Source organism: Amia ocellicauda, chromosome 2 (genome assembly GCF_036373705.1).
Source record: "Amia ocellicauda isolate fAmiCal2 chromosome 2, fAmiCal2.hap1, whole genome shotgun sequence".
In the NCBI taxonomy this organism is placed as follows: domain Eukaryota; kingdom Metazoa; phylum Chordata; class Actinopteri; order Amiiformes; family Amiidae; genus Amia; species Amia ocellicauda.
The window spans coordinates 14,495,067-14,512,399 of NC_089851.1; the positions used below are offsets into that span (position 1 = coordinate 14,495,067).

Below are 17,333 nucleotides of genomic sequence, written 5' to 3' on the forward strand. Positions count from 1 at the left end.
AAAGCTTGCTGGTTAGCATAATAGGGTTTTATACAACTATAATAACTCTATAATAAGTCAACTCAATTAATGTGATCTGTTGTGAATATAAAATAACTGGAAACACAGAAATCACTGCACCCCATAAGTTAGGTTATGTAATCAAGAGGATTTGAGACTTTCAAAATTTGTACTTGAAAGAGATCTTTAAAAATATGTATTCACTCTTCCACACTATGCAGTTGTGAAACAAAATGTAAAAGTCAGACCTGAGAATGTAAAACCATTAAATGGTTTGTGTATACATGATAATGTGTGCTTATATGATCATGTCAAATGTGAGAGTAAAACATCTGTCAGCACCAAAAAGTCAGCCTGGATTCAGTCCCCTCAGCCTCTCAAATTTTATACTTCTCAATATTGGGATTTTTCATTATGATTCCTGGAAAAAATTGAAATATTGAAATTGCACACTTGCAGAATTAAGATACTGAGTGCTCTACTAGACACAACAAGCAGATACATTGATATAGGAGGTCTTTAATAATTTCGGTTTACTACAGTGTATTCATGTTCTATTCATGAACCCCTCCAGATTTGAGAGATGTATATAAATATAAAAAGAAAGCAGTACAGACAGGTGGTCATTGCATCCTGTATCAACACAACTGCATATGCAATCTGACACGTAACAATACTGATATGACAAGATGCAGGGAATGAAGGGCTGTCAGACAGCATGACTGGCTGGTATGTTGTTCTTCAGTGATGCATTCAATGATAACTACAGTGAAAGGAGAGATGACAGATAACTGACGGCTCCCAACTCCTTATAGCGGATGCACATGTTGGCAGTGACAACAGCAAGGGGGCCAGGCAGGCTGTCTTTATACTCAGCTGGTTTTACAATAACATACATCAGAGAAAGACAGGTAATGATGATAATTTGATTTAAGACAAAGGAAGACAGTTTTCTGAGTTACATTGGTACATTACGATCACACAAAAGGCACTAAATGTGACATGCTTTCCAGAAGAATATATCCATGTCAAATTCATGGATCCGTAACATTCACCAAGGGATTTGCACTTAAGGAAGCGATACTATACCTGGACACAAGGTTAACAGCTGACTTTAAGGTAAACACATGACTTTATGCATTTACTCCAATGCTGGTATGGGAATTCTCTGGAAGGTTTACACACTCACACACCTAAAATAACGCATATTAGTGTAAATTGTATTTCACATCATCCTGATTTGCAGATTAATTGTATCAGATTTAAATTAACTGGACTGAATTTCAATGTTCTACCTAAGGAAGCTAAGCAGCACAGTTTTTGTCCTGGACTGAGGGAGAATGTTGGTGCCTGGTGCCATCATTAATACTTAAAATCAACTGTAATAGAGCAGTACACCACAATGTGCAGCAAAGGATCAATTATTTATGGAGAATAAGTGTGGCAGATTCAAATCCTTCAGCCACCTGTTGTTTGACTAACAGAATGATAACTAGCCGTCAATGAGAAAGTACAGCATTTACTGTAGCTCTCATAAAAATATCACTCAACAATTAAGTGAACGTAGTTCTCTTGTGACAGGAAACCTACTTAACAGATTTATCCATTGGATGCACACAAATAAAAGTTTATTTCATGTGTGCAAGACAACAACCTCAATATACTGCAATAAACCTGATTTTAAAAGTGTTTAGTAACTGTACAACATAATTATCAGCTACTGGCTAAATGCAGCATGTTCATTCTCCCATTCACTATGGATTGCTTTATCCTTTCTGTAACAGATACCTTTGGCTTAACTGCAATAGTCAGTTCTAATAGAGTTAAAATACTCATAAGTAAATAAATAACAGTCTGATAAGCTTGTTAATATAGAAGTCTTATATTCTTATTTGACAGAGGCATCTGTCTGTGCAAGTAATTTCCTGGGGAAAAAAGGTAGCCCAAAGCAAAGCAAGTTCCTCAGGCAAAGCATAGTAAATGATGGTAATTTCTTCAGCAAATCATATCAGCAGAGCACTGAAAACCGTTCAGATGAATTTGACTAATTCCATTTCTTTTATTTCTGACAATGTGGATCATCTAGGCAAGTCTTATATTCTTCACAGTTGGTATTCATTGTATTTGACGTGTAAGAGCTATACATCAGACCCTGCTTTGAGATTCAATATGTCTGAATGATTTCAACACACTGTCTGATAAAGTGATATCATCGGTTGATCAATAGTTATGCAGTTGCTCAATTAATAAATACCTGCTGAGCAGTTAAGAACAGCATAAATACTGGATAATCAATGTCTGAAGTAACCATATAGCTTTCATACTTTTATTCCTTTATAACTACTACTTTCCTTCTGGGCCTCCAGTATTTGGAAATATTTCATAATTAGCCAGTAGGTGATACGTTTATTAGTTAATTATTCTTTAGATCAATTTTATTGGTAGGAACAGCTTGACAATTTGAGGTTTCGGACTGATAAATATACAGGCTGCTTGACTTAATCTGTGTATTTTGCAGGGCAGGGTCATAGTTCAAATAAACCTAATAAAAATAAAATTCAACAAAAGGGACAGGGAAGAGATAACATTTCACTGATGTCATGTGTCTATAGCAAACTTTAATATATTGCAGTTTACTGCACCCTAGATCTGAGTAGGATGACCAACCTTTGATAGCATATCACCCCACATTAGTAAAAGAGGCAAAACAGAATCGTCTACGAGCAAGGTTTCATAAACAAATGTGGTTTGAGGCCCCACACACTCCCTTGTCTTTTCTTCTAACAAGGATGTCTAAAGAATCATATCTACTGCACAAAGTGATCAACTCTCTTTTAAACCTGTGAAGCAAGCTGAAAGACCAATTACTGCACTTTATTCTCAATTTGTGACTTTTCATCTGATGGAAACTGTCATTGCAAGTTTATAACTGTTTGTGCCCTGTCCACATGCTATTCTTTCAAAAGGTCTGGCTTTTATGTTTATATACCTCTACTCCAATTTCAATTTCAATTCCAGACTGTCAAATGGAGTAGACTGTATCTTAGTTCAGGTGACAACATTTGTAAGACAATTTCACAATCTACAGTTATGTACATTAGTCTTTTTATCTTGAAAAGTTAATACATTGCCTATTTTAATTTATTTCCTTGCAAACACTTAATTATGACATTTTTCTCTCTCATGTAGAAAGAGCAATCAAAAAATATCTACACAAAAACACAAAAGGCCTCCAAACTCAAGGTTAATTTCTGTCCTGAATCCAAATCTAGCAGAGCTGTTATACAAATGATTAAACAGAAAGAGGCTTTTAAAATCACTGCACAACAGCCTAGCTTATTATATCTCAGATTTAAAGAGTTGTTTATAAGTTAAATAAAATTGTGGAAAGAGCTGTGGCAGTAAATACATAAATAAACCAACAAACAAAATGAAAAATTAATTGAAGGGACTTTTCACAGTACAATGATTTTTGCAGATATCAGAAACTATAGGGCTGATAACCATTGAAGGAGGGCAAGCCAATGTCCTCTCTTTTCATGGTGACACACAACATGCAGAATTAAAACAGAGAATGACCACCACTACATATTTACATTTCTTTAAAATAATTATATGAATTAGAGGGGTCTGATATTATTTGAGCCACACAAAAGTAAGTTATACGTGTGGCATGATTTACCACAGTAATGTCCTGGTCTCTGTAGCATAAAAATCCCATTCACTAGGAAGACATTGTCCCTTTTTTAATAAGACAACGAAATCACCAGATGTTGATGTCTTAACGACAGATTAATTTGGCACCATTAGTATGGAAAATACAGAAGAGAAACGTTTCTTCTCTGTAAATAATCAAACAGTAAACCAAACTTTACCAGCAAAAGGCTTCAGACAGTAGGTTACTGTGACTTAATAGACAATACCCGATTGGACAAATGTTTTATACCTATATACAGTAAAACAAAAATGATAGGTAGCTAACAAAGAAGTCTTTCGATTCAATACATGCAAGAAGCTATGATATGAGCTATTTCTTAAGAAAAGGATTTTTTTTGTGAACATTGATCATCATGTGATGTGTTTAAACCTGGAAAACAATTAACAGTTCTTATTAAGCATAAGGATTACACTATCAGATGCTCTGACTGAATGCACTTAAATGATACTAAACCAACAGGCTAACCAGCCAGGACCGCCAATCCATAACAAAGAACCGTATAATTGAATGCGTGGGTATGAAACGTAGGCTGCCTCCCTTACCTCGACTCTGGGTACTTTGTCAGCGTTGCCAAGCTGCTGGTGTACATGTGGCCGCCCACATCGATGTGTACCGGTGCATTGGACTTGGTGAGTTGTGCAGGTGTTGGGATGCCCTGGTTGCTCAGTGGTGACGCAGGTGACCTGGTTATCACGGGCCTGGACATATTGGGTCGGTTATCCTACAAGGAGAGGGAAGATGGATTCAAAATTACACAACAACAACAAAGTTCACATGATATACGACTTCTCTGAAATCAAAAAAGGAAATCAAATAATATTGGGTATAGCTTGAGACAAGAAAGCAGTATGTTGAAAAAACAAACAATAGCAAAAGTAATCTCCAAGATCATGACAGTCTGTATTTTTGAGATAATAACCCTGTAATCTATGTTAATTTTTGATGTGTGGGAAATCATTGCTTAAAGTGCTGGTTACAGCTAAATGCTGTGTTATCTGACATGTCTTTTTAGCACACAATATGTATATATTTTTCTATTCTAACATAAATACAATTTGAAATCTCCTTGAACTGTATATTGTAAATTTTGAGTATTTAATAGCATGTCATGTAAATGAGAAGGCTTGTAAACAGCATTCAGTCAAACTGAATATAAAATTCAGCCACAAAGTCCAAGAATTGCAGGGAAGTCACCATGGATTTTTTTAAATTTATTTTTAATTTGTCTTCTCTCCTTGTTAGGACAGACTGTTTCCTTGTCACAGTGTTGTCCCATCCCTTGCAGCCTTAGTGAAACGGTCAATAATCATTTAAATGTTCTAGTTTTTGTTGCAGGTTTGGTTGTTAATAGCTGCGTTCCCTGACTAGGGACAAAGCAATAGCTGGGAAAGGGCAAAAAAGAGGTCACTGAGCTGGAGGGATTCAAGCACTGACCTCCAGGGGAAATGAATGCCATAACTGTCTGCAGCTAGAGAGGACATCTGATACAGTACTGTAACTCTGAAATAGGGTTTGAATTTAGAGCAGTTGCAGTACTGCTAGAAACCACCTCAAGATCTTGATAACAAGCCGTTCCACGCAGGCATATCATCATGCTCAGATTTTACAATTTGAAGTATACAAATTCTAAAATAAGATCTATGTTAAACATCACCAAGAGATTAGGTTATACGGAGTTGCAGAGATGGTGACATTTTACACAGTTGTAAAAACAGGAAACACACCACACCGGATGAAATAAAGGTAAGAACAAGGAGATGCCAAGAAGTCTACTAAATCAATGTTTTCCACAAAATAATGCCTTAGGGGAAATCTTGTATCACAACTCTTGTATCTTGTGGATCACAACTCTTCAATCCATGCACTTCATGACAACAGAGTGCAAGATCCATGTCAAGTGCATTTATAATATATATAGAACATATATATTATCTAAAAATATACAGCATTCCAAACAATGTTATTAGTCTGCTTTCGGTAATGTATTATATATAATATACATTTACTATAAATCAATAGGAAATTACTAATTAACATGTTTTTATACTGGATTGAATGTATGCAATTAAAAAAATATGTACTTTGGATAGTTTCTCTTTTCTACATGATTTGCTTGAAGCCCATATATTATCGCTTTCATATTTTAAATGCTGCCCTTTTGCACTCAACATGAGCTTTAAAGTTTAAAGTTTATTTTTTTAGCAGCTTGAAATGGCATATTACAGTACTTTGAAATGGAATTCACAATTTTTCAACATTTTGACAGTTAAGCTGTGCTAAGCTGTATTTTACCATTCACAAAATGTTGTTAACTGTACTTAATCCCTTCGTGCTGGATGGTGTGTTGCTATAGCTTTCACTTTTCACTTTTTTGTATACTTACATTTTAGAAAGAAGCCATCAAGATACTGTTAAAACCCACAACAACAGTTCCTGTCACTTAGCTCCTACTCTTGGCTTCTTTCCAATGCTATGGTTCTCTGTAGAATCTAGTCAGATCCTTGTTAACTGGAATTCCTTGTTCTGCTATGCATGTCAGCACAGGAGGACAGGGCCATAAAATTATCTTTTGTAATAACAGTTTGAAAATTAAGGACCTGCAATTGCTGTACAAAACAGACAGTATAAGGGATTGAGACTTCAAGCATTCAAAATCCCCCCACAATGGACAAAGTCAACCAAATTAATTACTCCGGATTAACAATGAAACAAACATATGGGGTCACAAGTATAAATTCAGAACAATTTGAATGGTTTGAAGTGAATTTCACAACTGCTAATGCCACCATGTTCCATCTAGACAGTTATGGGTCATGGCTGTCTGTAACAAACTATACAGCCATGCTGCCTGACTTCATGAAATCCTTGAACAAATATCTGCATAAGCAAATAATCAAATTGAGATGCTATGAATGACCTCCTGCTATTTGTAACCTTTAATGATGTTCTTAACACAATTATACATTATATTTTAAAACATAAAATGGGAAACAAAAAGAAAACAAAATGTTTTTCCCCACTTAAAAATGAGGCAGACCTGAAATCATCCCATCCTGTTTACAATGTGCCTTGCTTCAAGCTAAACAAATATAAAACAAACATACATTTTCCATAGAGATATAGATATTTATATCAGTGATGATAAATCAGAAAAAAAAAATCAGAAAATATACACTAAAAAGTACATTGAGAACTGTATACTCCATGAACCAATCTGGTGATAGATAAAAGTAAAAAAAAATAAAAAAAAATGTACAGGAAATATTTAAATTTTACTTCAGGCCAACACCTGAGCATTCAGCGATAATATATAGCAAATCACTGAGTGGCACACCTAGGATTCCTCACATAATGCTCTTTAGTGGACGGGCTGCTTTACCTGGACAGAACTTGTTGGTCTAGACAGAACTAGGTTTTCCACATATTCCACATTAACCGAAAAAGATTATTTTATGCAGGCCTATATCATATTTTCATAAGAGTTGTCAATTATGCCAGTGTTTTCATCTAGTACTGGGCATACACAAGTCTCTCTTACAACTTCTGCTTTAAAATTAGCATATTTCTCAACAACTACTTGAAAAGATGTGGGTAGTCATGAGTAGGAGCTTTGGTTATGCCAGATGTTGTGGTCTCACTCGATCTTTTCAGTCATGCTTTTCAAACTTTTCACTGATGGGGAAGAAAATCCCCCACAAAACATGATTTCCCCTTCTTGTCTGTCTTGACATCTATGTATCATCAGAAAACACCTGGCAAAAAAACAAATGAAAATGTATAGATTGATCACTGAATTGTTAAACAGGCATATATTGAGTATTCTAAATCATTATTTAAAATCTAAATATTGTGAAACATGATACATATTTAGCAATAAAGCAGGAAATCTCAATCTACAGGCTGATCAGAAAACTTTTCCGTGTTACATCAAGCAAGAGCTCCAGCAGTGATGCTTCTCAAGCATAAATTTATATGCTATATTGAGAAACAATTAACTTCCTTAGAGCTGATCTCATCTCCCTCACGCTTTATAAAGCTGTGGTGAATGAGTAAAAATGCTATGAATATATTTTTGCATTTATTATAATAACATATCCACAGACACCACATTATCACTGGTGAGTAAATATAGTGGATAAAATACTTCAATCTAGGGAGAGTTAAATGGGAAGTATGTAGGACAGGTGGATTCAGGAACTACTTAATTTTTTCACATCCTGAGCACTCAGTTGAGGTTTCCTTAACACAGTGGGTGTCAACATTAGACATGGTTTGTAACTAAATTCATGGTCTTCTCGGGAGGTCATCGAAAACCACGTTTTTTAATTTACAGTACCTGAAATCCTGTCGAGAAATTTTCTGCATGTCCGTTTGCTCCATTCTGTCGTGCAATGGCCTTGAGCATCATGGGATTACCTGACAGCATTACCTTATGTTCTTCAGAGATCTAGGAAATTAATACCTGTTCTTTGAACTCAGAATAAATGAATGTTTTAATTAAACGGCCTTAAGGTTTTAAATGGCAGTAGCTGGTTTTGATGGCTACCTCTGAGTGTTTGGGGTTTTTCAAAATAAGAATAATGAATGAATGAAAGGCAAATGTATATGTTTGGGGGTTTGAATCTCTTGTGACCGATTTCTTGAAGAGGTAAGAATCAATAATTAATAATGCAGAAAAATATAATACTACACCATGAACTGCATTTGAAAAGATACCATTTCAAAGAGCCCATACTACAGTGAGCTTTGCCACAGTTTACATTGTGCACTTTCCTACCAACAGATGGCCACATGCAATTAATAGGACATATGTGACTGAATACATTTACAGCTGATAAAAACAATTCAGACATTTAATATTTTTCTTATTGTTTTGTAAAGAGAACCCAAAACGCCATGTAATACACATACCATCTATATTCCAGTACCACCCCTCACCCTCCAAACAAATATAGGCTAGATATAGATACAGTATAGATTGTAGTAACTATATACGTTAAATCAAAATGTGCCTGGTGATGATTCAAGATTACCTTAAATGTGACTTCAGCGTCAAGACATTTCTGAAAATATTTGCATCTCACTATAACCTACTTAATTTGGAGATACAGTTTGACGGACTGGCTCAGATGATGTTCGCATAATGCACTTTGTATTGAGTATCTGCGGTTAATTAATGACCTTTGCAGAAATGATTACAGCGCAAGCCTATAAATCATGACCCAAAAAAATCAAAACTCCCTAGATTAGGAAAAGATGTTAAAGATAACAACACTCCACATTCTCAAAAATGGGCTCTTCCCTGTACAATTGTCACCACATTTTAGGAGAATTTCAACACATAAGCAATACATGTGTGTGGACCTATAATATGATCTATATAAATAATAGAGATTTACTGATAACAAGTTTAAGAATTAAAATAAAAGTGCCTGCAGTGACACTGACAAATGTCAAAAACAAAAATAAAATGTATACCCCATAATTAACAAAAGTCAGAGAAGAGCATATCAATTACAAATATAAAGCTTGAAAACAGAATAGTGTTTGCAGACATTAAAATCAGTATGAACTCCATGATTGAATCAAACATTCAGGAAGACTGATTAAACTCAAAGAAATGGTAAATGTTACTGACATGAAAAAATACTATATTGCTAAGGATAGCACATATATTGAGAATAACATAGGAGATACAGTAAATACCACAGGATAAGTTCTCATAGGAAGCTATTATTAAAAATTGAAAATTTATATTTATTTGGTCACAATTCATATTTTGACTACAAAATGCATACATGGAGCACAGATTTCAAAAACACAATCAATCATGTTCAAGCATTTTGCAAAGAAAAGTCTTTAATATGGAATGATGAATCATTGCTTAACATGCTCAGTTACATTTCTGAAAAAGAGAAATAATCAAATACAGTATTTATCTTCCTCTGTTTTCTACCACTGAGATAGTGGTCAAGACCAAATCAAAATATTGATTTCCCTATCCATCTCAAATTAAAGTGTTTTTTTTATTCTGTAGAAGGAAAGATCCTCTGTCCAATAAAACCCCCTGCTAACTGCTAATGGAATTGTAATTTGTGATTGAAGGGTGGCTCTCATTTTGATCTGGTCCAAGCCTTCATCTCCTTTCTTTTGGCCACTTGGATAAAGTGCAGAGGGCAAGGAGAGAAGTACCCAGACAGAAACAAGAAATTGGTTCTGCCTGGCATTCTGGGACAGCTACTTCCCAAAATAGTATTGTTCCCAAAACAACAACTGAATGAATTAATTAATGAATATATGGATGAATGAATAAAATCTAAATAAAGAAATCAATCCACATAAACAACCTAAAGCCATATTCAAGATCCATCCAATGGAAGTGAGAGGAGTAATGTTTTGTGGTTTTCTGCCAAGGGAAGACACTTCACATGGCCACTTTTTTAAAAACCTATACACTATGAAGTATACTTTCTTGTAATAAACAAATAAATAAAAATAAATAAATAAATCATAAGAATTTCATGCAAATTATCAAAAAATGTGTAGTTTCTGGCATTTCTAATGTCAAAATGAAAAAATATATAGTTCAGCATCAATATGAGCAGCAGTGTGTTTAACACAATATTTAATCTATACAACAATATCTGAAAACCACATAGAAATACAATAGAGCACATTTTCAACACAACCATATTTTAAGTCTGACGCACACACACACACACACACACACACTTCTACTACACTTCTTTGCAGAGGTATCTTGAAGCAAAGCAAGGCCCTCCCAGTGATAGACAGACATCTCTTGCTGACTGCAGATGAGAGATACCTAACATTCAGCCTAACATTCAAAATAAGGCTATGAGGATAATCAGTTAATATTTTTAATTTCATTAAAAAGTTGAGACTTTACTGAATGTAGGCATTTTTCAGTTGTATGTGTCTTACGGGCAGACCTAAATCAAATAATAATAATAATAATAATATTATTATTATTAATAATAATAATAATAGTCAATAGATCCACAAGTGACCTGCAAGTATTGAAATGTTGCTTTATTTTGTATTAACAGCAGCAAGTTATTTTCACCTTTGGACTTTTTTTTTTTTTCCAGAAACGCCAGCTGTGGTGCAGTGCAGTTAAAATATTCATCCTCCACATCCTGTAGTTCAAAGCAAAAATGGTACATGGGTACAATAAAGTGCGTTCTGGTGGTTTCAATTTATAAAACACCTACACTATTTTTAAATGTCATGTTTGTGTGTGTGTGTGTGTGTGTGTGTGGTTTTTTTGGTTTGTTTGTTTTTTAAACTACGAGAGTCAACATCAGAAATATATTAAACAAATAAAACCACGCACAAATCCAAATTAAAGACCAACTCCCACACCTTCATTTCTAAACAACACCCTCAGTCCGGAGAAAGCAAGCACAGAGAGGAGGAAATTAATTAATAAATACACAGTCTAGAGAACGCAAAGTGTCACATAATGAAACATGTCACTTGTGCATTGTGTGATGCTGGCAACTTTATTAACCTAGTGTAGCCGTTTTAAGAAATAAATAAATAAATGAATGTGTATTTATTTATATCTGTATGCGTTTAATGAGGTGACGGATAACAAGCTCACAATTCGCAGAGCTCTGAATAAATTGCAGATTTTCTTGCATCAGCACCTGCCTGTGTTCAGCGCCCCCAGCCCCACCCGACCAAGAGCAAGCGCGTCAGCACGGCCAACTTTCTGGTTTTGCATGTTGCAAGAAATGATTGTGCTAAAGCAAGACTGGAATAGACGCATTATAAATGAAAGTGCATTTTACTTGAATAACTAAACTATACACAATGTTGCTCATATGTTTACCCCCCCCAAAAAAAAAAAAAAAAAAAAAAAGTACAACTTTTATTCTCCCTTTTTTTAGCATGAAAGGTGACTGAATTGCTATTACCTGCGCAGGCAGTACAATTGCCGGCGAAGGGGTGGCAGGCTGCCCGTTGGACTCGGGGGGGGCAGCAGGCTGGGGGTCAGTCCTCACCGCGATCACGATGGGGGGGTCAGCGTGCTCCGCCGGCCGCACACACAGCCTCTTAGGGGATGCCCGCCCCGTGCCTTCAGCAGGGTAGCCCGGCCGCGGCCGCTTACTCGTTGCCTGAGGTTTAATCTCTATGCCATCTTCGACCTGGTGCATGAAAGGGACCACCAGCTGGAAATGATGCGGGCTGCCATTGACCGTTTCCGAAGCGATGTGGTGGTGAGGCGCTAACTTTGACCCGATGCCAGCTATGCTGTTCAGAGTGGCAATGGACACGGCACCGATGCAGTGGTTGGTGTAAGTCTTGGACAGCTTGGCCGCCCTGGACAGCATCTGCATCCTGGTGCCCAGCAGGTTCTTGCCTATCGCTTTGTTCTCGTACCAGGTCATGTCACTCTCGCTGCAGTGATCCCTCGGTCTCTGAAAAAACGCCTTGCACAGCGGATTGCGTTTGGAGATGTATTTCACAAAGCTGGCATAGGGGCAGAACTCCGTGCCCGTCTCGTACATGCGGGGCAAGTTGTCCTCGTCGGTGTCAGTCCTTTTTTTACTCCAGGACGCCGACCTGGATTTGTGGTACGGCCCCAGCGCTTTGAAGTAGATAAACTTTCTGCCATCTTCATCAATCGCCAAGCCAAAAGAGTCCTCCTCCAGCTCCCTCTGGTTCTCCCTGCCTCTGGTGCAGAAATACATGCAGGTCTCAAACCACACTTTGTTGAGCAAGCCGAAAGGCGTGTTGGTATTGAACACACTAGAAGTGTACAGTTTCCTCAGGTCGGACCGGGTGATGGCTTGTTTCTGCACGACAGGACCCGCACCCTGCTCCTCCAGCTTCCTGATCACCGCTGCCAGGGTCAGGTTGGCACTCCTGAGCTCCGGGTCTTTAGTGAGATCTAAAGTGCGGCAGTAGGGCGGCTCATTGAGGTACCTGTTCAGGGAGCTCCTGATACTGATCAGAGACGACTTGCTGTACAGCTGCCCACTTTTCGAGCGCGCCTCTGCATAGAAAGAGCGGAGCACCTGGCACAGCGCCTCCTTGTCCATGGTCTCGAAGTCGGGACTTTGGGATTTCTCGCTCAGGTATTCCCGGAAGATCCTCACCGCATACCTGGTGGCCAGACGCGTGTTCTCGCTGAGCCTGGACCGATCCGAGCGCTGCAGGTCCGCTTCCAGGTCCGAGTCCAGCCCGGAGAGGTGAAACGGATCCGCCTCCGAGTCCAACTCGCTCGCCCGGTCCGTACTCCGCATAAGGACCGCTTCCGTCCCCACCACAGAACCGCTGTCGGGGTCTTCGCTCTCTGCCTCCCACTCCAGCCCGATATCCTCCTCATACTCATCCTCCTCATCCCCCGTTATCTGTATTTCTTGAATCTCATCCTCCTCCTCCTCCTCGTCGCTTCTCTCCAGGTAACTCATCTGTTCATTTGCAGTCCCCTCTGTGTCGGTATAGCAATCTCTGCTGCCAGGCATTCTCGCCATATTGCAGTCTCTCTGGCAGTCCTCAGGCAGGGCGCATGCGCTATATTGGACCGCAGCGCTAAGAGCCTTTGTATTTAGTGACCTTCAGCTACAGGCAGACAGCCTCTTAAAGGTGCAGGGACTGCTCGCTTCAAAGAGAGAAAAGGGAGGTGTTTTTAAATGGTATTAGCAGCCGAAACAGGCTGCAGTACCCAGTATTGGACCACCACATGCTTGTTATAAAGTTGGGGGGAACAGACGCCAAGTGACAGATTTATTGATACGCGTGTACAACGCGCAAAGCCTACCTGAACAATATCAAACCGATATTGCCTCGATATAGATGTATTCATTAGTTTTCATAATTCCGTAGTGACAGTGCGTCCAACTGGTTTTAAGTACTAGATTCTGACGGTTTTAATAACACACCTGTTAAGTATCAAATAGTGAACACACTGACACACTGTTGCAAGATGCAACACACGGAAAGGGTTAAGATATAGACGCATCTCGTTTGTCTCCAGGCAAATGGAAACAAAGACCACAAAGTTTTATAATCGACGTTTCTATTCTCCAGTTACAATGCACGACTAATCTATCAGCAAAAGATGAAGCCTTCTATGCAATAAGCACTTCCATCACTGAACTTCATATATAATACAGTGCTTTTGTTCAATTGAAGCTTTATGTTATTTGTACAATAAGATAAATCACCCCCTAATGCAAAATGCCCTCCACAACGAAGTACAACACAACGAAGATCATTTTAAATTATATATATACACATTTCCAAACATCAATAGGGAGAACACCCTTCCATACAAACACACACCCACTTCCCTGACAACTGCCTAGGCACAAAGCCACCATATACTTCAGTTGATCCCACATGTGCACATTGGGGTTTAACTGAGCTTCCTGTGCTTGTCATGGGGAGATATTTTCTTGCTGGTAGTGTGCTAAGAAATGCTGTACAAGGCTGGGCTTAAAAGAAAAGTCTGGTATATATGGGTCTGGAAGGGCATACAATACAATAAACAATTATCAAGGATTAAAGGTGTAATGGATCTCAGTCAGCAGGTGGGTGGGCAGTCGTGTCTCCCGATTAACTCTGAATACTATTAAGTCACTTCTGTAAAACCATGACAATATTTTCTGTTGATCTAATTGCGATTACTTTATGCTTCATTACTCTTGGATCACTTGCCATAGTACTTATTTGACACACTGACTTCCAGGACATCTGACAGCCAACTAAGCAACCTGTCTGTAAAAGGCATAGCTCACATCTTTTGGGCATACTGATGGACTGGTATCACAGCTTAATGCGATTGCTCTCAGCTGTAGACCTGCCTTTTAACAAGCACTGCAGGGCATGCTGGGAGACAAGGTGTTCACATGCTTTTGAAAGGGAAACATATGTGTACATGTAACAGGGCTTATCATGTACCAGCTTGTTAAGATGAGGTCATCCCTCAGTGAAAGTGTTAGGTCATTCAGGCACGCTCCATCAAGGTTTATCGCTCTGCCAGTGGAGCTGTGTGGAGCAGGTGCTCAGAGGTGTGCCAGAAATGGGGGTTCGAATCCATTACACATATGTCAATATAATAATAATAATATTCTAAAATATTTTCTATTAACGTAGGTTAATTCTGAAATGAAACCTACGCCCCTGTACTATATACACATACATACACGCATACACACACACACACAGTTTTATTTCATAATATCATCACAAATTGTGATTTTTCTTCCCAGTCCAAAGTCTTCAACACTTCTTCAAAAGTTGCTGTGAAAAGTTTTGCAGAGATGGTGTCCCCTTGATGTACTCCTTGACAAATCTTGATCCTGGCAGTGTTTTGCTGGCATCGGATTGTTTTCAGATGTAGCCTTGTAGTAGATATAATTAATAAGAGTTATATAGGATTCCTCAATGTTTTGATTTCTTAGAGACCGGAGGACTGAGTTTGTATATACTGAATCAAATGCGTTCTTGTAGTCAACAAAGCCTGGGCACAGAGGAAGCTCACATTCTCTGCATCTGTAAAGAACTCTCAGATGCAAGCAAGAAAATGAACTTAAAATGTACCCGAGTAAAACCAAAGTCATGTTCAACAGCTTTGTTAAATCTATCAATTTAAGTAAATCAATGGATACTTGAATAAGTCAATCGTTATGTCTACCTTGGACAACAAAAGAGTGCAGACAGATATGGAAGAAATCAAAAGAGTAAAAATGGGATGGAGTGCATTTGGAAGAAACAGCACACTGCTGAAAGGAAATTTACCCATTTGCCTGAAGAGAAAAGTATTTGATCGATGCATTCTACCAGTGCTTTCTTGGTTGTGAAACCTGTTCACTTAATGCAAAAATTTTACAGTCACAAAGAAGCATGGGAAGATGTATGCTTAGCATAACAAGAGATGAAGGGATCAGAGAACAAATTCAAATGTAATTTGGTAATTTGGTAATTTGGTAATTGGTTGGACACATTGCAAGAAAAAACAGATAAAAGATGGACAAAATAAACTATCAAATGGATCCCAAGAGATTAAAAATACCTAGAAGATGACCACATCAACGATGGGAAGATGAAATCAAACTTTATAGGTGTTACATGGAAAAGAGACACTGTAGATAGAAGCAAGTGGAAACATCTTGGGGAGGCGATATGGGCTGATGGTTATGAGATATATATACCCACACACAAACACAAAGTTTTCGGCATTAAGCCAAAATTAACACACATTATTAACTGCATTAACTGTTTAGACTCCAAGACATTTTTTGCTCTAAAATGGGGGAATTAAAATAAAATAAATAACTTAATAAATAAATAAATAAATAAATAAATAAATAAATAAATAACCTGCTTACACTTTGCAATTCTACTTTTGGCTGAAGAGCATGCCTTTAAACCATACTTGCAAACTCTTCTGGCTTCTAACTCAACCAGCACTCTCACTTAGATAGGTAAACAGGAAACAATATGACGAGGTCATTTTATTACTAGTATCATTATCAAGTTCTATAAATAAAGACCTGTCAGATATCTAAAACATGTTTAAAAAAAGAAGAAAACAAATGCATAATTTCCCATTTGAAACTGAAAGAAATGCATTTAAGCACACATTTGCACAAATGTATTATTTTATGACAGTTGTAAAATGTTGACAGAATGCGATGCAAATAAAAACTGGGTTCCTATCTTAACTCTGCTTCTAGCATCTTAATAACATGTCAGAAAACATGCACTAAAATAAGGGGAACTAAAAATGCTTAGGGATATATCAGTAAATTCTACCAATACCTGATACACACAATTGAATAAGTAATTAAAATGCAAACTTATTAGATTTCAGGTCATACATTTTGATACTCTCAATCTCTTAATCAACTGTTATTTTTCAAAGATTTATGATATCCCTTGCAGCATTCATGCCTTTTTCTTTTTCTTTTTTAATCGGGGTTATCTTTAAATAAATTTTGGTCCGTTGAAATAGTCAATATCTGGTCCACATACCATTTATTCTGAACTCAGAGGAAGAATAAATTAAGTTTCATAAATAACATTTTAAATTATTGACAGTAGAGTCACAGCTCCTTAGTCTTCTGACCCAGTCAAGCTAATGCTTTGGGCTTTAAAATATATTAACTCCTGGTTTTGTAGTGTAGACTTCCAAACAGAGATAAGCAAGATATATTGACAGCTCATCAAAAGGTTGTGCCTTAAAAGCTGTCCTTACATTATTTCCCACATCAATTAAAAATAAAACTTATTAGAAAACCATCAAAAGAAGTGTATGGCAACATATTAATTTTATTTTAGTATTATAAGTCTAACTGTTCCGCCTTAAACCAACACAGCACCGAAATGTCCCTGGGGTATGTGTGACCTCAATTGAACAATACATTCCTCCACAGGCTATCTTTATCATTGCACACAAATGCCTTCCAGACTCTCTTTCTATAGGACTCGGTGAGCTTAATGACTTTCATCTTTAAGGATATTGCATTTCAATTTAAAGACTACAAGATTTACTTAAAGTAACAGCTAACCAGAAGTTGAACATCCCAATTAAATATGTTTATGAAGGGGAACATCTTGTGACCCATTTTGATATGTA

The 17,333-nt window shown here is 37.3% G+C and overlaps 1 protein-coding gene across 3 annotated transcripts in view; it reads right to left on the reverse strand.

Annotated features, from left to right (window-relative positions):
* Positions 1-17,333, reverse strand: part of kctd1 (potassium channel tetramerization domain containing 1) — a 51,146-nt gene that overhangs the window by 13,208 nt on the left and 20,605 nt on the right. For 2 of the 3 annotated variants that reach the window (XM_066719583.1, XM_066719585.1), the window contains exon 2: positions 4,261-4,439. In XM_066719583.1, the coding sequence (XP_066575680.1) occupies positions 4,261-4,439 (179 nt within the window). Of the gene's footprint in view, positions 1-4,260; positions 4,440-11,661; positions 13,348-17,333 lie in introns of those variants that run through there. The other variant, XM_066719582.1, reaches the window with a different exon arrangement.